Source organism: Triturus cristatus, chromosome 1_2 (genome assembly GCF_964204655.1).
Source record: "Triturus cristatus chromosome 1_2, aTriCri1.1, whole genome shotgun sequence".
Taxonomy (NCBI): Eukaryota; Metazoa; Chordata; class Amphibia; order Caudata; family Salamandridae; genus Triturus; species Triturus cristatus.
In genome coordinates, this window is record NC_140580.1 from 134,562,078 (window position 1) to 134,583,943 (window position 21,866).

Genomic DNA, 21,866 nt, shown 5'->3' on the forward strand with positions numbered 1-21,866 from the left:
CAGCAGTTCGTGATGGAATGTGCGGAACTAGCGTTAATGGAAAACTTCTTCGAATTCGAGAAAGTCATCTACCACCAGATCTCTGGGACTTCAATGGGGAGCACTTTTGCCCCTAGTATGGCCTGTCTGTACGTACAACAGTTTGAAGACGACTTCATATACAACCCACATAATCCATTCCTACAGAACCTCAGACTTTGGAAGCGCTACATAGATGATGTGCTGATAATATGGAATGGATCAGAGGAAGAAGCGATTAACTTTGTCCAGTGGGTAAACAGTAAAGACGTACACCTCAGGTTCACCCACACTATCAGTAAGGACCACGCTATCTTCCTCGACCTGGACATCACTATGGACAATGATGGTTTCTCAACAAAAGTGCACAATAAGCCCACGGATAGGAATAGCCTTCTACTGTACGAAAGCTACCACCCCAAGGCCCTCCGACAGAATCTCCTAGTTGGACAGTTCCTTCGGGTTAGGAGAAATTGCTCAGATACCCCAACCTTTGAGGAACAGGCATTCCACCTTGAAGAAAAACTTGCTGCCCGCCATTACCCCCAAAAAATGATACGCAAGGCCAGGAAACGAGCTAGGAACAACCCTAGAGAAGCACTTTTGGAGGATGTAACAAAGGAGAACACCAAAAGAACAGTGTGTGTTACAACATTTACCCCTGCTTCTAATGCCGTACAAAAAATAATTAAGAAAAGATGGAATATTCTTAATAGTGCAGGAAAGCAGTGGGATCCTCCTCTTTTTGCCTTCAAACGGAACAAAAATCTGCGAGATCAACTCGTTCATGCCACTATGCCAACAGCAGAGGGCACGGAACAACAGAGGCTTTGGGATCAACCACGAGTAGTGGGACACTTCACGTGCGGGGGTTGTATTTCATGCAAACTCACTTCTAACACCAAAGAAGTCGACATTGGCACAGATAGACCATGGCAACTCCGCAAGTTTAGCAACTGCAATACTGAGAATGTGGTTTACCTACTAAAATGCCCCTGCCAACTCCAGTACGTTGGCATGACAACCAGAAAGGTCAGGGTACGTATCAATGAACATTGCAGCACCATAAGATGCAAGAAAACAAACACTAAGCTCACACGCCATTTCTTGGAGAAGAACCACAAAGACACTGATCTGCGATGGACAGTCCTAGAGGTCATGAATAAAACCAAAGCTGATCTCTCAAGAGCTCTCCACATCAGAGAACAACGCTGGGTGTTCCGCCTGCGGTCCCACGAAAAGGGACTTAACGACGATATACCATGGCTCCATCTGACTAGATGACCTCTCCACCTACCTATGAACACCTGGGCATCCCTTCCATCATGTGGCAGTTGCCCTAACACACCATTAACACCTCCTGTCCCTCTACCTGCCCACCCTTTGGTTTTTGTTACCTTCATCGCAGGGATCTCCAGCAAATGATCATAGTGACAGGAGTACTTGGGCAACACACTGTACTTCTCATACATTTTTTGAGTGAGACCCTGACCTTGTCTGGAGCTGACTGACCCTCCATTTACATTGGGATACTTTCCATTATATACAGAGAGCAACGCAGAGGGCATGGTGTTTACTTTTTCTGTTGCCGTCAGCAACCGCCACACCCCCTCACGAACCCTCTTAATCAACGCACTAATCGAACGCTGCATGAATGACCTCTCACCTTCTATCAGGGTCTTAGCGACATACGGCGATAATATCTCCCCTTTCATGCCCCTTTCGACTTGGGACGCGCACACGTGCCTCTGAACTTTCACAACACAAACCCAACAACCCCCCCCCCCCCCCCCCCCCCCGGGGCACCTTAGCACGTGTTGCTTTCATCCTCGGGTTTCACGCCGAACGCGTGCACCGCGTTCCCCGGACAACCTCGGACGCGCACGCCCACACGGGACCGCCTTCCCTGGGCGGATCCCCTGACTCGTTCCTTATTTGGGCACAAGACTCAGCCTGGACGCTCCTATAGGCCCGCACAATCGGCCATTACACAACCAGGCACTGCACTGCATGCGCCGCCACCACGATTATTCCGGACCCCGGATGCACCGCACCAGGAACTGCCGCACAGCCGTGATCACTCCAGGCTGTTTCCTATTTTTCCATTAAGCACGCTATTTAAACTCGCCTTGCGGTCTCACTCCCAAATTCGGGCGGACGAGGAGCAACACCGTAGGCTGAACACGGGACACCCTGCCTCAGATAGTAAGAGTATGAATGGTGGTTTCGCGCTGTTTTAACCCCTTTGTGGGTTTATTGTGGAATGATTGTGGTTCCATCCTGACTCCAGGTTTTGCAAGGGTCCACGTTCTGGGCATTTTCAGTTTGTTGACTATTACTATATCCTTCTTCTCTCCCTGTAGACTGAACAGGAGTGTCTCCTCCTTTATCCCCCCATGTGGCAAGTAGTCTTTCTTACTAGGGTAAGCCTCATGAGAGCACTTTTGACTCTCAAACATGTTTGTGTACTCACGTAGAGTGGCACATGTCACGTGATTAGTCACTCACTTTAAGATAATTACGCATGCGTTTATCTTGATACTTATGTTTTCACCTTTGACCTTTCTTCTACAGTTGTGTATACAGATACATTTGTTTGTTTTGATTTTTTTCTATAGGCTTTACAGTTGGAAGCCATCTAGGTAGTGGAGTGTGGCCTTCGCCACACCTGCGCAGTGGTATTCTCTTGCCACGAGTTGGTAAGAACGGAGCCCTCTTCTTGTAAACCTAGGTCCTGATGAATGCCCTGGACCCGCTCGGGCCAAGAAGGCAGAAACATGTCGACCTAACACTAGACGGCTAGGGGACACCTAAAATACCCCACCTGCCGCTATTTGTTTTTAGCATCATATAGTTACTGATCACATTAAAAATATTTTTTAGTAACTATAATGATTTTTAACTTCACGTTCTACCCCATGGGCCCCCACTCTTTAGTTTAGAAGTGCATCCCTGTCTCCAGGTGTATGCCCGCCCTCCATCAAACGAAGGTTTTGGAGGGCGAGGACTGGCCGATGATGAAGCATGACACCAGGTGGTGTGTGAGGCCAGTCCGTCACTTTTTGTGAGATGTCCACACTTAACTCACAACTGTAGTAAGGTCACATCACACTAGGAGCAGCTTCTTGTGGTCAATAGTAGTTATGGAGGCCGCTAGCTCCTAGCACCCCGTGCCTCCTGTTCCCCCCTCTACACTTTGTGGAGTTCTTCTAGTGGTTGCTACATTTAAAGCATGCCACTGTGGCATGAATTAATGAGTTAACATTTCTCATTATATTGCCAATCACAAAGCTGTTAAGAAAACCATTTAAAGAAAATAACAATTATACCGCGAAGGCTGCTGCTTCCCGTCCCTTGACCAGGGCCGGACTGGCCATAGCGGGCACCAGGTGTTTTCCTGGTGGGCCGGAAGGGTGGGGGACGGTTTTGGACCAGTGGGGGACATTTTTCTTACTGGGGTCTGGTTTTGCAGCAGTGCTGTAATATCGGCCCTCTGTAACAAAAGCTATATTTATAACAAACAAGAGCGACCCATATGTCCCTGTGAACTGGGTATTACTGTTAAGTAGGAAAAATGTCCACAAGGAACTTATTCAAAATAATACGTTTGCAATATGGAGTAGAAATTATACTCCCAACCGATTTAATCAAAAAGCCAAAGAAAGCGTACTTAGTGAAGCATCCGATCCAGCCGCGCAAGTCGACTTGCGCGGCTGGATCGGATGCTTCACTCGTTCGTTTCCTAAAAAGTACCCTAGTCATTTCGGGAACATTATTCAAGGTCCTCCCTCTTGATTTGGACAACGGACACCTCGTTTCCTCACGGCTGTCCTACAATTTATACAGACCACTCGTTCGGTCTCCTTGCTTTACAAGTATTGCCCTTGAACACTGATACAGTGGAGACATTAGATGCCCCAAGCTACGTCAGACATGTTATCAACTATTCATCTTCAATTCGAGTTTTGAATACTATTAGTCCCCAGATAATTGTCCTGAAGAGACCCCTTACCCAGAGTGGGTTGAAACGTCGTCGACACCAACAAAGGGAGAGCAAAAAAAGACTCGTTACACTCTTACATGCCTCTCATTGTTTTTTAAAGACCTCTCAAACACTATGTTCACTTTGTAGGCTATGATCATCTCACTGGGTTCTATTCTCTATTTTCACTTTTTTCACTATCTTTTTTATGTGCCTGAAAAATATAAAATGTCTGTGATACAAATGTGAATTGTGTAATAAATTGCATCCACTTCGGCTGAAGTGAATAAGCTCTCCAGGCTAACTAAGTACGCTTTCTTTGGCTTTTTGATTAAATCGGTTGGGAGTATAATTTCTACTCCATATTGCAAACGTATTATTTTGAATAAGTTCCTTGTGGACATTTTTTCTCTGTAACAAAAGCAGCAGCAGAGTTTCCCACCAGCAACCAGCCTTCCCCCATCCATCTCCGGGCCGGTCCAAGTTAATTGCCTGGGCTGGTTGGTGTTCTCAGTCCAGCCCTGCCCCTGACGGCCACCGAGACAGCTGTTCACCCGAGTAATAATCACTGTGGTCTCTCCCAGAAAGATCGCCAACAGACATGCAGCGCGACCAGCACTAGAAGCGAAACGCCAAAAATGAAAGGCTTGGAGACCACGGCAGTGGCGACTCCTCCACTCTGGCTTTTAAGCAGCGTGAAGAAGAAACATAAAATGATAACTTTAGGTTATTATAATGTTATGCTTTGTGTCCTGCTGCTTGGCGGGTGGGCGGGGCTGCTCTGCTCTCAGAGCAGGAGAGGAGTGGTTTGCCCACTCCTAAGTGCACAATGACAGTTTTGTCGGCCCTCATGGGCCGCCCAAACCAGTCATGTGCACTTTCCCCCTTCTTCATGCAGGCTACATTACAGCCTGCATGGAGAACATGCCCACCCCTCCAGCCCCTGGCTGAGCACAGCATCACAGCGCTCAGACCAATCACAGTGCTGCACTGCATTGCAGCGTTGTGATTGGCTTAGGGAGGGTGGCTGGCTGCCCACTTTCTGTTCCTGGAGTAGGAGACAGGAGAGCGGGAGCAGAGACGGGGGACCCAACCTAAAGGTAAGTTTCGTTTTTTTTCCCTTCCCCGTGTGTGTGTGCCCCAACCTCTTTCCGCAGACCCTCCTTGCGACACCCGTGCCCGCCCCCCCTTCGAGCCATGCGGGCCGCCGTTTTCTATTAGTATTCACTGAGGGTGTAGCCTTCATTTACTTCAACGCAAATCAGCACTTCAAGACAGGAAACTTTTTAAAAAACACACACACACCAAGAGAATTTGATGCAACCTTAGGCATGGAAACAATGCAATCATCAGTTTACTATTCGTACCTCACTGTGGTAAGGCATTAGAGTCAATAAGTTGCGTGTAAAGTGTAGTGTTTGAAATTTTACTTGGTGCCACAGCTTTAAATGACAGAGGCAGATAAAAGAAGACACATATTACATTACAAGGAAACCGCTTTGCTGCGCCATTGCTGTCGGGGCCCCTGTGGTCCATAATGGCCATCCCATACAACAGGCAATTTGGAGCGCAGCCCTGAGGTGTAGCTGGAGAGGGTGGACCATCAGCATCTCAGTCCAACCAGCCCCGCCTCATTGGAGGGTCTGGACCTGAGTCCATCCTCATCCAGCGAGTCTTGGACCCATGTCCTACCTCAAAGGAGAGATCATGCAGCAAAATAAAGGAGGCCCTGGATTATCAGGCTGTAATGTTCTGATTCTTTCAGCTGCCAGATTCTGCCACACAAAACAGGGCATTTGCATGTTCCTTTTAGCACTAGTGCTTAATATGAAGGGGAAAAGTGCCAGGGCCCTCATCAAGAGGCCAGTGAAGCTGCCAGTGCTGCCAATGACAGTACCAACACAACTACTAACAATCACACTCCCACAGGTATAAGTGTGGCTTGGGCTGCAGGTATTAGCCTCTTGTAATGTATATTGAATCAATAAACTACTGTGGCTGTGCTTATCTCGAAAGTTAGACAAAAAGCACGGTGTGTGGCAGACTGTCATAAGTGCCGGTGTTGACAATTAAGTGCCGAAGCCGAGCACCCGAAACCACCAGCTCAAATTAAACACTGTTCAGCATGCTGAACATCATGGTGCTGACAGCCGATCGGTGGGAAAATTCCAATGACAGTGCCCCCTGAAAACTCAGGGTTTGTTAAAGCTGCTGTCCAAATGTTGCCCCCAGAGCTTAATTTGTTGTGCATCAGACATTTACCAAGTGAAACAGAGGGGAAACACACAAAGTGGAAAGACACAGGAGGAGAAAGGCAGAAAAACCGTAAACAAAGGGAGGAAGCAGGAACCCGCAAGAGTGAGCTAAAGGGACAGAGTGTCTGGTAGTGGGTTAAAGAAGAAAAAGGTGGATTCAAGCCTATGCTGGCATTTGGCACATCAACATCTAAGGGGACCGCCCCCGACTTCTAAGCAGAGCTGTGGGCGCCGGCACTCTCCGGTTTATGAATTGGGCACGGATTGCTTCCCTATGGCCAACTACGCGGTGCTCCCACACCTGGTCATGCTTCTTTACCACTACAATAGTGGTATGCAGTTCCTAAATACTAAAACAGGAGGTTGTGTGTATTCATGGGCTCCACATAGTGGTGTAGAGTCAAAGAAGTACGGAGAAGAATCTTCTCCTTTCGGAAAAAGACCCTCACACACCAAGCCAGCTAGGTGTCTTGCTTCATCATCGGGTCTGCTCCTTATCGGGTCGGCGCTGCAATACCCGATCGGCACCCCAGATGGGGACTTCTTGGCAGAGATCTTTATTCCTTATGCCGGTGGGTGAAGTGTGTGTGAGGGCCCTAGATCAGTGTAGGTGATAGTGATGTGTAGGGATGTGAGTTAAAATAGGGGAGGTGGTCCACTCAAAATAATTTTTATGAAACGTGGCACCTACCCTAATTAAAAGTAAAAGGGCGCGTATTTTCATTCTAAAGATGTGAAATTTATGCGCTTGTCAATAAGATCAACATGTTTCTTGCCCGTTAATCTATTAGATGGCAATTCATCAGGACCAATTAGGATCTACCTACACTTATTGGGAGTGGTCAACAATTGGGTGAAGTGAGAAATTGACCACCTTTACAGCACCCAAATAAGTGGTACCTGTAGATCTAAAAACACAAACCCATTGGGGTCAAGGTTGCACAGCATCAGTACCGGCTCGTGTAGACACTAATGTGTAGTGTCAGTTCCTCTGGAATCAGGCAGGCGGTTGACCTACCCTCACGCAGCCGGTCCGGGCATGCCTCCTTACCGCCACTTCTTAGCAAAGCCCTTGTAGGTCACCAAGAACGGTGGGAAGAAAGAACAGGAGAAGGCAGCAGCCCCGGTCCTCACTCCATGAGTGAGGCAGAAAGGCAGAGCATGTGAGTCTGCAATACACGTTCGAACTGCCTGCCTCTGATGTGCAAGGAAGGGCGCAGTAAGTGGAAGGGCTACTGTTAGTGAAATCTCAATTTAAGGACGAAATCCCTCTCCCACCCAGTGGGTGGCATGCTTCGTCATCGGACCCCTCCTTGCATATTTCCAATGGGGTACGGTGCAAACTTGTAAGCCCTCCACTCCTCCACGCTGGAGTGACTGATTGTGCCCCATTGCCATTTAATGGGATGCTAAGGAGTGTGCTTGCAATTACAAGAAGGCGTTTGTCCCAAATAGCCTCTTTTTTTTAGAGTTACTGAGACTTAATATAGACACACATACACTGCAGCTCCCTCTCCTTGTGTCGGACTCCTGCCAGCTCTACAAGTGCTACCGGCAGCGTGAGCAGCTGCTGTGCCTGCTGAACGCCCTGCCGGGGCCATGCACGCGCAGTGTGTGAGCTCACTGGGACGGAAGGTGCACCGGAAGCCAAGGGTGCACCTGCTGCCCATCTGGCGCCGGCACATGTGCACGCGGAGGCTCGAGCACGCAGCCCTGAGAGCTTGCCACTGGCGGTACCAGTCTTCCTCTGAACACCTTGTGACAGATGCAGAAGACTGCACATTTTAAAAGTGGGAGGAAATAAGTTTTTGTAATTGCTCTAGTGCTACCCTACATGTATTAAGACATTTTTGTAAAGCTCACCAGGCTGTATTGGTTAGCCGAGGTTGCAGCTTTTTTCGCCATCCTGTTTTATTCAGTTTTCACTATAGCACATTAGAATCTAGTACATAAGACGTCAGAGCACGTTACACAACAGAGAGCAGAATGCTGAAATCAGTACATTCATATTGTCAAAACATAACACGATTTATGTTGAATATGTGACTTTATCATGAGAAGCAGAATTGCTCCACCCAATATCCAAATGAGCCCAATTGTTTGAATTTTTACAATTATAGAGAAATAGTTATGGTATCCGATAGGATGCAACCACCAACTGCTTTGAAACTTTACAATCAACAGGTGATGACAGATGACGAAGGGCTGGGTCTCGAACAGCCTATGGAAGGCTGCGAAGTGCACGTGTGATCGTACAGGTGTGCCTAATGAGTGAAGGGATGCGAGGACCCTCACCTCTCGGTCCATGCCTCTATTTAAATGGCTAGTCTTGCTTCCTAATAAAGAGCTTGCTTTCATTTTCCATACTGTAATATTTTAATAGCACATTTTATATTTGTTTTGGAGTCTGAAAGCGAGGCCATTAGATGACAATGTGTTGAAGTGATGCTGAGAGGGGCCTCCGCATGGAAGGGAGGCGAAGAAATGCCTCCTCCCTCCCTCGCTGTATGCTTCCTGCTAGAAAGGACTCCAGTGCATTGCATGTCATCATGTATGTTCCTTTTAGCAGTCCTGGCAGGCCGCACTTCTGAGCATGCTGGGGCCTGGTCTGTCGCCTCCCAACAGGGAAGCAAGGCGACCTTCACCAAATGGCAGGACAATAGAATCTGTCCGCATTTATAGTCCCAAGCATACTGACTCCTAGCGTATTCATAACACAAAAAGACAAAGGCAGGCAGACCCCTATGCAAATGAGCTGAGAGGAGGGACAATCCCACCACCCATTCTGTTGTATAAAATGTTGATTTAATATGGGCAAAAAAGAAAGCTGTATAAAAAAATGGCACAACCGGTACAAATATTCTAGTTTAACAGGTTTAATATGGGAAACAGTGATATGTTGGCTGTCATGAGACCATTTTGAAAAAACAAGGAGTGGGATTTTTGCGATTTCCGGTAAAAATGCATAGGGCTGTCTCTGTCTTGAGCTGCGGCTTTCCAGAGTGTGCCTGAATTGGTTGTGCAGTCAAATGTGACTGTTGCTGCCATGCTGTACCTGTTCATGTCCGTGTGAGGGACTCTTGCAGTGCTGCTGCACCACAAGCTGCACTCATTCTGTGTATGAGGGAAGCTCGCATGACTTCTTGCTGAATGTATTCTCCGCAATAACCGACGCTGCTGCACTGAGGAAAACCTTTACTGCAGCTGCCTCGGAGGGAGCTCCGCTCCGCTGTTACCTATGCTGCGCCTGCTTCGTGTAAGGGAACATAGCGACAGTCACTGGATTTGCTGGGTTATACACATAAGTAGAGATGGGATAGGTTGTTGAAACAAAATGTCAGGACACATCAGCTATGTTTAGGCCCAGACATGAGGTCCATGGGGCTCATATTGCGTATAGAAACTGGGAGTTGTGTGGGCTGTAGCGGGCCCTCACTTGGCTCTTAGTACATGATATGAGTATTGAGAAGGCTTTCTAAAGTCGATGGTAAAGCAAAAAATATGGAGCAACAGTGAAATAATTTCACCGTCTGGGGCCTTTGCCAATGCCATCTCCACACTCCGACGAGGAATGCTGCCACACTGCTCTTAACCCCTTCGCCGCGGCAGGAATTCCGCCGCGGCGCTGGGGAGGTTTGGGGGCAGGTGCGGTGGCGCTGTGCTCGTGACGGAACCACTCCGTCACGAGCCACCTGGTGAGCTGTGCTCATGACGGAGTGGTTCCATCACGTCTCCGCCCACTGCGCTAATCGCCCGCACAGGCGGGGAATTAGCGCCGCGTGGGCGGAGCGGCCGCCAACGGCCGCAGCATGACGGAACCACTCCGTCATGAGCACACGGCACCCGTGGCTCATGACGGAGTGGTTCCGTCATGAGCACGGAAAGGGTTAAAAAGACTGCGTCTCATGATGTGGTGCAGCTCTTTCCATCTGCGCTCCTGGGGGAGACACAGACGATGCCGTTTTTTGTTCCTTGCTATTGCTCATCCAAGGGATGTTGCTTCTTTCAGCATGATCTCTAATCACCCCAGACAGGCCTTTGCTAGGATCCAACATTACAACACTCCCTGCTAATGTTGATGGTAGGGTTTTCCAGCTTTTCTTAGATATGGCTGTCTTGCTTTGTCATGTGATAGGAGGTGCAAGGGTTTTGTTCTTCCCAAACTAACATGGCCATCGATGCACACCTATGTCAATAGTCTTTTCCCAAGCCATGATGGCTGTGGTAACTCCTGCATGTCACTTGCTGCTTCTTCTATTCTTCAAACTTCTGTACTTCCTTATTTCAGAGCCTGAGACCACCTTACACCAGTGTCAGCCCTTCTGGTAACTGAGGCACTGGGTTTTCTCTCTCATGGTTACTTCCTACAGGAATCCTACTCATGGATCCTGACCCTCCTCCTGGAACCCTGCTCTAGCTCCTGGAACCCTGCTCTAGCTCCTAGAACCTCTTCCGATGAATCAAGTCCTCATATACTCTGGTCCAGGGTTTGTGAGAGGTAGGTTTCCCTATTATTCTCTTCTTGGATTTCCCTGCATACCTGGAGTTTACTTTACGCCAATTGGCTTTCAGTACATTTAGTGGCCCTTCAGAGAGACACATTTTGCTTCCACGTGATGGTTGGAAGGAATCACGGCGAGGTTGACTCAGGCCTAGGTTTTCCGGAGGCCCGCTATTTAATAGCATTAAACTGAATGGTAGGAACAACAGTAATTTGCAGTGCTTCAAAACAGCAGAAGAACACTATAAAATAGCTATTTTTCACCAAATGAGTTTCCTCTTACAATTTCATCTGCTCAAACTCTTTATCAATCATTCTGAACATAATCAACAATAGGTCAACCACATCTCCAGCTGGAAAATGGAAATTGCACCAATTGCCGACGCCTCATGACTGGCCAATATTGGAAGCCATCAGAAGAGGGGCCTTTGCCTTTTTCCAAAAATATATCCGCTCACATCATCTGACCTCAAACGATCAAAGAGAAAGGATGCAAGAGGGAAAACAAATTGCCTTCTCGACAAAAACAAAATGAGTTGTGCCATTCAAAATCTGACCAGGCCACCACAATCATTTAAAGAAGAGTGGCAAACAATGGAAGACACAGCTTGCTAAAAGCAGAATTTTACACAAACAGAGGGCGATTACATTCCCGTTCATATGTGTCTGTTTATGAAATAAGATAGGACATGCTATAGGGAAGAAATTCAGTACAGTCAATCCTAAAAGCACTATTGAAAGATTATTTTTACGGATAGTCTATTTTCATAATGTATATCTTCCAGAAATTACATTAGATGTGGTGGGATTTTAAAACCGACAATCTTTTAAGGCTCCTTCTCAAAGCTGTTCTGTGTGTCCATGTGAAAACATACTCACATATTTGTCCACTTTTATTGCACAAATAGCAGTAAATTTGTGCTTTAAAGCAAATAATTTTCTGGTAATTACGTCATACCAGCAAACTATTTCCCTTAATTGATGGAAATTACATAATTCCCATGATATATGTATTTGAACCTATAAGAGTCATAGCCTCTGTTTGGCATCCTACCTACCTTCTATCATTACCACTGGTCATTTAACAAAAGCATCAAAACATAGTATCCAGCCAGGCTCATCATCGCTTTGTAGTTTAATTAGCGTTCAGAAAGGTTAATAAAACTTTTCATGGGCAAAATTCGTTATGCGGGAGTAATATTGAATTATTTTTGCCATTTCTCTTCATGCTCGATTTCCTATCAATTTTGCACACAGTAGCTCTGGTCAAGTACAAAACTTCTCGGCACTGGACATTTTCTCATCCAAAGATCCAAAGAGAGACATTTTCTCCTCAAACCAATCTCCTGAGGCATGTAACATGACTTTTTAAACAAGGTAAACCCTTACAGTGAAAAGTTACTCTAGATACCTGCAAATGGTATTTCAAGTAAAAACGTCACAATAAATGAATGCGTAACGCATAGAAAAAAATCTTCTGCACACCGCTAAACAAACCTAAACATTCTGTGTACAATTAGGGATATTTTTTTCGGGCTGGACAAAGGAGAGAGAACACGCAAAAATCTTCACTTCGACATACAAATTTCTTTAAAACAGTAAACAGGTTTCACTAAATCCCCATTTTTTGACACATTTAAAAAAAAAAACAATCATAATGGTATTGCAGACATCAGACAAACAAATAGTATAGTTCACTGTTACCATGCCATTTTTTCAATCAATATTTACCAATTTGGAAAAATATTTTTCATGAAAATTGAATCCAAATAAAAACGATTTCCTTTCATCTAGATATATTTTATGTTTGGTGAACAACAGTGCCTAAATTCACCCTTCAGACTCGGTGTGAAAAATATAAGCGACTGCACACAGAACAGTTTTTAAAATTTTCTTTTAAACAGTTTTACCAATAATTCCTTGAGAATTTACAAGAATATATATATATTCCTCTGTTCCTGGTCCTCAACACTAGTTTGTTCAGGAAAAAGTGGTGTAGGGCTGCTGCACCACGAGAGCCTGAAGCTCACTCACATGATGAGCTGCAGTGATCGCCGTGAGGAAGACCATTTTGAGAGTCCGAAGATGCAGTGAGCAGCTGTGCATTTGTTCAAAGGCGGTGCACAGGAGGAATGTCAGGACCAAATTAATATTCCATTGTGGTATCACAAAAGCTGTGGGAGGGAACGTATGTGTCAAACTTTCCACAAAACTCATCACAACGGGTGATTTAAACAAGGACGGCTGGACCAGCAAACACGAAAAAGCCAAAAGAGCCAACAGATAACCTTTAATGGTGCCTACTGCAAGTCCTTGCTGGACCAAAGCCAAAGCAAACAATAATATGTCAGAAAGTTTAGCCTGCAATGGGTCCTTGTTGCGGGCTCCACACAAGGCCACATACATGTCTCATCACCCTGCATAAATGGATTTTACGGAGGGACATTATGCAGCAAGGATAACATCCACGATGCCAAGCGGGATATCAAACACAGTCAGCTGCCATCGCTCTATCGCCATGCATGGAGGTGGAAATTGCACAAGCCCAGGTGAAGAACCTGGCCTGCTGCGGAGACAGAAGATCCTCCCAAAGCAGAACAGTGGGTACCACACTCTTCTGGCCCAATGCGGGGCCATTAGAATGACTTGGGCCTTCAGATATCGAGCAGGAGAGATGGAGGGTCCAGTGCTCCGCTCTATCCTGAATATATCACCTTTGAGAAAGCCTTCTTGGGAACTCCAGCACACAAAGGTTTTGACACTGTGTGTTCTTGAGAGTGATGAAAAGATCCAGCCTCGGTTTTCACCATTAATGGAAGATTCCTTGAGCCAACTTAGGATGAAGTCACCATTTGAGATCCGCCAGGTGCCATCTGGTTCATGAGGGTGCATACCTCATGGGGGCCTGTACCAGACATTTGTTTTTGACAGTCCTTGCATGGCTTAAACCCTGTAGTCTTCGGAGGGGACATAGTTTCCTTGCACACTGGATTAAAGTTTTTTTTTTTAAGCAAAAGAAAGCAAAAGTTTGACAAATGATGAGAAAAAGAAGAGTGATGCGCATCTGAAGGTGTGGCAAGAAAGGAATTGACATCAGTGCGCAGATGAGGCGACAAAATCAATGCGGAGCCGCACAATGCCACCTACCAGTGCATTGTAACCTGATGTGAAAAACATCCGGGTCCAGTCTGAATGGCGCCTAGGGATTGTTCTAAACGAGAGGAATCTGCAGTTAGAACTATCCCTCAGAAATATGCTTTGCAAGCTGAGCAATTTATTTGAAAAATTTAACATTATCCAAAACTCTGTTTTTGAATCACTGAGAACACTGATCGCCGAAATTAAGTTTTAAAAACAGAAATATGTCCCAATAATCAATTTTGTAAACCAAAAATGGTGTTTTCAAAAGTTAAAATTCCCCCAAAAACATTTTTCTTGCCAAATTACCTTTCTTAGATAAAATTTAATTTAAGCACATAGGCACACACTAACTTCCCTACATATGTAGATACATACAAACATGATCGATGTGACTATTGATTCTGTAATATAGCACTCGGGTATGATTAGCTGAGTTCTGTGTGCTTCTTACACTTACTGACGCACATTCAAGAAAAAAAAAGTGACGATGACTGGTAAAAAAATACTATTGTGTGATAAGGAAAACGAGTATTTTTAGAAATATAAACAGGGTAACAATAGTCATGTTAGACTCAAATATGGTGAAATATGAATGCTGTGGTGTAAATGCTGCCAGCAAAATTTTAGAAAAACCAGCTAAAATCTCAAATGTTGTGAAATGCTGATATTGACCTCATCAGCAGTAATACACTGTAAGCCAAAGGGTATTATTGTTGTAATATTAATACGGCAATAGAGTGCTTGACAAGCAATACTGTAGGACGCCCTTCAAGACAATGTCTTTGATAAGGTTGAAAACACCCATCGCATTAGCTCTGCGCACATTTATTACTGCTTTGTGGTTAGAAAAGTTTCACAGTAACACTGAGCTTCAATACACCAACCAGGTTCACCTCAAGACCAAAAGCACCTTACGGGGAACAGATACCCTACTATTATAGACTGGTCTCTATTGACTCTCTATTATAGACCACAAAACATTCACCAACCAAGTTAAATTGATGAATTCAGGGAATAACATTTTTCATAGATCCAAACGCGTGAGTAGATTTTCACTCGTACATCTGATGTGATCAACCATTTCTTTAATTGAAATAATGGATTAGCTTTAATGATCATTCAATCTCCATCTTGATAAAAGCCCTGTTTTAAATCCTCCTGGCAAACATTAAAAAACGAGTTTCCATGATCCAATCCAGTATTTCTGTACACACCCATACAGACAAAAAAACTCCGCAGCAGTTTGTAATAATTACCACGTGATCATTTTAGACGCAGTACATGGTGGCTCTAACGTTAATGAATAGAAAGAGGATTTAATGCCATTTCAAAACATTCAGTGCATTAGACACTATAATGTTTATTAGAAAAATAGAAGTCATAAAAGATTTACAAAAAGTATCACCTAGTGACTTAGTTTTCAAAAGGGAATACAACTTTATTTATTCATCCAACACATGCATTTTTAGTTCTGAACCTTTTGAGGAATTTGCAACAAGACCCCCGGTTTGTTACGATAAACCGCTTCCTGGCTACATAAAGTAAGGGCATTAGACATATTAGGCTGGGTGAACTGGAAGGCATCCTAGTGGCCATCTTCCCACCCGCTATTCAAGCACAGCATATTTTTCAGAAACAGAGTTACCATTGATGAGGTATCATATGTCATTCCCCAGAATTCAGTGCCACAGAAAATGGCTATACCGACATTTGGCTACGTGATTTGAGTTACATTTTCATAAATGATACTCCCATTCTTTCCCTCAAATATAAGGACTTGCATGGAAACTCCCTTCCCTGGCAACATTATTGCAGATAGCGGAGTGTGTCGAACATGGTTACGTCAAAGATTTTAAAGGCTTTCATCTTCCTGATATACAGACCCTGAGGAGTAGTGGCTGTGTGATAATTTTTTTTAATGAAAGGTGATGATCGGCATGAATTTTATAGGGGTAGACATACTATGTATTAGCTATTATTGGCATTGGGTTGGGCCGACAGGGTGTTATGACCAATGTATCTTTACATAGCGCTAATGGCACATTTGTTTTGTCTACCTTTGGTAAAGTTCTCCCAGTTTCTTGATATGTGTCATTGGTTGACAGCACGGAAAGTATGGGGGTGCCAAACGTTACATCCAACAGTTGCAGCTGCCCTTTAATGCTGATTCTTATTTGAGCTGTGGGGTAAGAGTGTAGGTTTCCAAAGATCCTTAGATTTGAATATTTCGTCTTAGTATTGGCTAACTTCAAATCTTAAGCTGTGCAACAAGTAGAGGAATACGGACATTCAAGAAGGTCTCTGGGAGGAACATTTATTCCTTGCAGGAATTTTTTGGGCATTACAAGGGATACATTGACAAATGTGTTCCCTTGGGACAGGGCTCTTCTGATCATGCCTTGTGCCCGCTGTATGGGGTTTAGGTTTCATATTCATCTGCCTAGACCTATGCTTTGTGATGTTTAAATTATCTGTTGATTTTGATGAGGTGCATTCCTCTGAAAAAGAGTTTGGGTCACATAATTGCTCTTTTTAAAGCAGTATGATAAGAGTCAATTTTCAGCAGCCACTCTGGGAAGGTTGTTTCATTTACAAAGGCTACCAAAACCAAGCATAAGAGAACTGCCTTCGAATGATACATAACTTAAAGCATTTCTGGGAAATTATGCAGGGGTCAGGAGCTTTGTTGTTCTTAAGGGTGAGTAAGGTTTTTTTATTTTTATCTTCGGTGAGGCATCCAGTCAATTCCAGAGGATCCTTCGGGAGGGACCAAGGGATTTTTGTTGTTAGAATTTAATTTCTACAACGGGTGTTGTTGGTACTAAATATGTTTGGAATTCATCTTTTGTGCTGTGTTGCTACAGATTTCCTGCTGATAGTCACTCATTTCAGGCTGATGGTTCCCCGTGACTGTGGTCTCAATGATCTACGCGTATTGTGCGTTTGCACCCTGGACGGAATGCCTGGAACAGGACAGTCGTTGAGAATGAGATGATCCACATTCTAGCTGCAGGTCCACAAACGGAACTTTCTGCCAACTCCCCACGTCCCTGCAGTGTGTTGTGGCTCTGGAACTGCTGCAGGAGAAGAGATAGGGAACCACTGTCTCCATTGAATGAATGAAAAAAGATTTTTAAAGCGCAGCAGTTTTCCGAAGGCATCAAGGCGCATTGTCCTCAGTCACTCCGGAAGCAGCCTGATTTGCACCGAGCTCCACCATAAGATTTTGCTCAGAGGGAATCCCAATCAGCCAATAAAAGATCAAAAACATACACAAAGCTTCTCTACTTTTTTGTTGATTTGGGAATGAGCGGCAAACGAACCAATCAAACACCCAAGCATATCCCATGATACACATGATAAGAGCTGTGTTCACACACACTGCATTCTGTCGGGAACAGACATAGTCTCAAACAGTTATGCAGTGTCTATGGTTTCCACAGCTATAATTTTATGTTATTTGTTTTACTATATTTTATTAAGGGTATTTGTGTAGTGTGAAACTGGTTCCAAAAGGATAACAGAGGTAGTGTATACAGCACCGAAGGGATATAGACCTCTGATACATTATAGCAGATTCCAAGCAGCTGGAACATACTCCCACACACAGCGGAAACATATTATTCGAGTAAAGACACTCATTGTGCTAGCAGGGTGGGTGTGGGCGCGTTGTAATGGTGGTGGTTAGCAGACATTGATCTAAACTTTTTGGTAGAACAAGATAAAAATGGACAGTATTTTAAAAAAAATCAACTTGGTGCCAATAAATGTTTTGCAATTTTTAGCCAAGCACCTGAACAAAGAATGTAATCGTCAATCAACAACCTACATGGCCCTAAGTACATACGTTATGAGGATCGCACACAGCTTGAACTCACCCTCTCTGTTGCCTTTATCATAGTTTCGATTCAGTGGGTGAGTGTCTCGCAATAGGTAAAAAAAAAAATATATATATATATATATTACATCTTAGTAAATATATGTCTTACCTCTCTCCGCCGAGAAGCCCAGCACGTCTGCTTGATTTTCCAGACCACAGCAGCCACCAGCAGCAGAGACAAGAAACAACTGGAAAACACAAGCCAACAAAAAGGTCACCCGCGTGCTATGAAGCAGAACACACTGCTGCTGGCCAGATTTAGATTTCAAGGAACTTCTAAAAAGGATTACCAGCTAAAGGTAACTTTGGACTAGCGCCCTCCAGTTTTCACAGTGGAAGCCCCTACAAAAGAAGTTGAACATGTGTATCAAAATATAAAGTTTTCAACCAAAAGTATAGGAGGCGACAAGAGATCTTATATAAAATGTTACTGCACTGAAAGACGGGGACAGTCGAGCAGCACTGTCAATTTAAAACCACTACATATATGGGCACACACTGACGTCTTCTCCATGCTTTAACTTCAGAAATGACAAACATCTCCTTGCACTATCCATGCTCGCAAGTTACAGGTGCGGCACAGCCATCTTATAACAAACATTGGCAAAGCCAATAGGTCTCGCCTATGCAAGAACTATAGGCTTTGTCAATATGTTTTAGCCATACTGTACACCAGCATTGCGGTTGTTCAGCACAGCTAAAATTAGTAGAGTAAAGGAGAGTGGCATTGAGTGGAGTGTTGTAAAGTGGAGTGTTATGGAGTTGTGCAAAGTGGCGTACAGTAGAGTTGATTGGTGTGGAGTGAGGTGACGTGGAGTGGTGTAGAGTGTTGTGGAGGGAGTAGAGTGTCAGAGTGGAGTGGCATAAAGTGTCACAGAGTGATGTAGGGCAGAGTGGAGTGGTGTAGAGTATATTGTGTAGAGTGGAGTAAAAGTGTTATGCAGTTGGGTGGCGTAGAGAGGAGTAGATTCCTGTAGAGTGGAGTTGCATAGCCTGGAGTAGTGTCTGTAGAGTGCAGTTGTATAGAGTAGAGTGGTGCAGATTAGAGTGAGTGCAGTAGTGCAGAGTAGAGTACAGTGGCATTGAATGCAGTGGTGTAGAATAGATTGTTTCAGAGTAGAGTGAAGTGGTGTAGAGTCGTGCAGGGTACAGTGGCATTTACAGGATAGAGTGGAGTGGTGTAGAGTAGTGTAGAATGCAGTTACATGGAGTGCAGTGGTGCAGAATAGATTAGAGTGGTGTGGAGTGATGCAGTGTAGTGGCATAGAGTAGATTGGCGTAAAGTGGCATAGAGTTGAGTGGTGCAGAGTAGAGTGTAGTGGCATAGACTGCAGTGGCATAGAGTGCAGTGGCAGAGTGGTGCAGAGAGTAGTGGCATAGAGTATAGTGCTGCAGAGTTGAACAGAGTGGCGCAGAGTGCAGTGACGCAGAGCGCAATGGAGTAGAGTGGCTTAGCATGCAGTGGTGCAGAGTAGAGTCGCGTTGATTTAGTGGCGGAGAGTGCAGTTTTGAAGAGTACAGTGTCACAGCGTGCAGTGCATAGGGTGTAGTGGCATAGAGTGCAGTAAAGTGACGTAGAGTGGTGCATAATAGAGCTCTGTGGCAGAGAGTGCATTGTTGAACAGTAGAGTGGCGTAGAGTTAAGTGATGTAGAGTGGAGCAATGCAGTGCAGATTGGCGTACAGTGTAGTGGCATAAAATGCATTGGCTTAGAATGCAGTTGAGCGGCGTAGAGTGATAACGAGTTCAGTGCAGTGGCTTGGAGAGCAGTGATGCAGAATAGATTGGCTTTGAGTACAGTGGCGGAGAGTGGAATGGAATGGTGCAGAGCAGAGTAGTGCAGGATAAAGTGCAGTGGTGCACAGTGGAGCGATGCAGAGTAGAGTAGCGTAGAGTGTAGTGGTGTACAGTGCATTGGTATACAGTGCAGTAGAGTGGCTTAGAGTAATACCGAGTTCAGTGCAGTGGCTTAGAGAGCAGTGGTGCAGAGTAGAGTGGCATTGAGATCAGTGGCGGAGAGTGCAATGTTGTACAGTGCAGTGGCGCAGAGTAGAGTGGTGCAGAGAGCACTAGCAAAGAGTACAGTGGTGCAGAGTGGCGCAGAGTGCACTGTCATCGACCATAATGGTGGAAAGTGGCGTAGTGTGCAGTGGTGTAGTGTACAGTGGTGTAGCATGCAGTGGTGTAGAGTGAAGTGGCGTTGAGTAGTTGGCATAAAGTGCAGTGGGGTAGAGTGCATTTGTTTAGAGCCGAGTGGCATAGTGCGCAGTGGCATAGAGTAGAATGATGAAGAGTAGTGTAGCAGTGTAGAGTATAGTGGTGCAGAGTGGAGTAGAGTGGTGTAGATGTATTAAGTGCAGTGTTGTAGAGTAGATTATTTAAGAGTAGAGTAAAGTGGCATCAAGTGGTGAGGGGCATGGTAGAATGTAATGGCATAGAGCAGGGTCAAAGAGTGCAGCAGTGTAGAGTGGAGTGGGGCATAGTGGAGTAGAGAGGCATAAAGAGCATTGATGTAGAGTGCAGAAGAGCGGCCTAGAGTAGAGTGGAGTAGAGTGGCGTAGAGCTCAGTGGCTGAAAGTGCAGTGTTGCAGAGTAGAGGGTTGTAGAGTGCAACGGTGTAGAGTGAAGTGGAGTAGAGTGCTGTAGAGTATATCCGTGTACACTGCAGTGGTGCACAATAGACTGCAGTAGAGTGCAATGGCATAGAGTTCATTGATCCAGAGTTAAGCGGGGTAGAGTGTATTAGTGTTGAGTGCAGTGGTGTAGAGTGCAGCGGCATAGAATAGAGTGGCTCTGAGTGACCTGGCATACATTGCAGTGGTGTAGAGTGAAATGGCACAGAGTAGTCTAGAGTGGTGTAGAGTTATTGTTTCAGAGTAGAGTGCAGCGTCATATAGTGCAGTGGTGCAGAGTGACTTAAGAGTGGACAGGTGTTGAGTGTAATGGCATAGAGTGGAGCGATGCAGGGTAGAGTGGTATAGAGTGTAGGGGGCATAGAGTGCATAGGCATAGAGTGCAGTAGAATGGCAGAGTACAGTGCAGTGGCATAGAGTGCAGTGGTGCAGAGAAGAGTGGTGGAGAGTTCAGTGATGGAGAGAGTATTATTGCAAAGTAGAGTGACGTAGAGTGAAGTTGCATAGAGTGGAGTGGTGCAGAGTAGAGAGTGGTGCAGAGTGGAGTGGTGCAGGGAAGAATGTAGAGGCACAGAGTAGAGTGCAGTGACCTAGAGTTTAGTGGCCTAGAGTACAGTGGCTTAGAGTGCAGTAGAGTAGAGTGCAGTGGCGTAGAGTGATGTGCTGCAGAGTAGACCGTCGCAGAGTGCAGTGGTGTATAGTACAGTGGCACAGAGTAGAATGGAGTGGCGCCGAGTGCAGTGACATACAGCAGATTGTTTCCGAGTAGAGTGGAGTGGGGCACAGCAGAGTACAATGGTGTAGAATAGAGTGGTGTAGAGCGCAGAGTAGATTAGAGTGGCGTAGAGGGGATTGACATAGAGTGCACTGGCATGGAGTGGTACAGAGTAGAGTGCATTGGCACAGACTGCAGTGTTACAGGGTGGGGTGGAGCCAAATGCAGTTGTGTAGAGTAGATTGTTTCAGAGTAGAATGGAGTGGTGCATTGTAGAGTGCAGAGGCATAGAGTACAGAGGCGTAGAGCGCAGAGTACATTAAAGTGGCCTACAGTGGACTGGCACACAGTGCACTAGCATAGAGTGGAGTGGTACAGAGTAAAGCGCATTGGAATAGAGTGCAGTGTTACAGAGCAGAGTGGCATTGAGTGGAGTGACGCAAAGTAGAATGGTGTAGAGTGCAGTGGCTTAGAGTGCAGTGGTACATAGCAGAGTGGTATGGGGTAGAGTGCATTGGCATAGAGTGGAGTGGTGTAGAGTAAAAAGGCATAGAGTGAAGTAGCATAGAGTGGTGTAGAGTAGGTGCAGTAACGCAGTGTGAAGTGGAGTAGAGCAGCATAGCGTGGAGTGGTGCAGAGTAGACTGCAGTTGTGTGGAGTGGTGCAGAGTAGAGTGTAGTGGGGTAAAGTGAAGTCTTCAACTGAAATGGCCATTACATTTGCAAAGACAAACAGTTTTAC

At 45.3% G+C, this 21,866-nt stretch overlaps 1 protein-coding gene across 2 annotated transcripts in view; it reads right to left on the reverse strand.

The window, feature by feature from the left end:
• ATRNL1 (attractin like 1) overlaps window positions 1-21,866 on the reverse strand; it is a 2,333,760-nt gene that overhangs the window by 716,464 nt on the left and 1,595,430 nt on the right. Inside the window, exons 26-27 of one of the 2 annotated variants that reach the window (XM_085603277.1) lie at window positions 17,887-17,965; window positions 15,319-16,974 (exon numbers count right to left, since the gene is read on the reverse strand). In XM_085603277.1, coding sequence (XP_085459403.1) covers window positions 16,816-16,974; window positions 17,887-17,965 — 238 coding nt within the window. In that variant the 3' untranslated portion in view covers window positions 15,319-16,815. Of the gene's footprint in view, window positions 1-15,318; window positions 16,975-17,886; window positions 17,966-21,866 lie in introns of those variants that run through there. The other variant, XM_085603276.1, reaches the window with a different exon arrangement.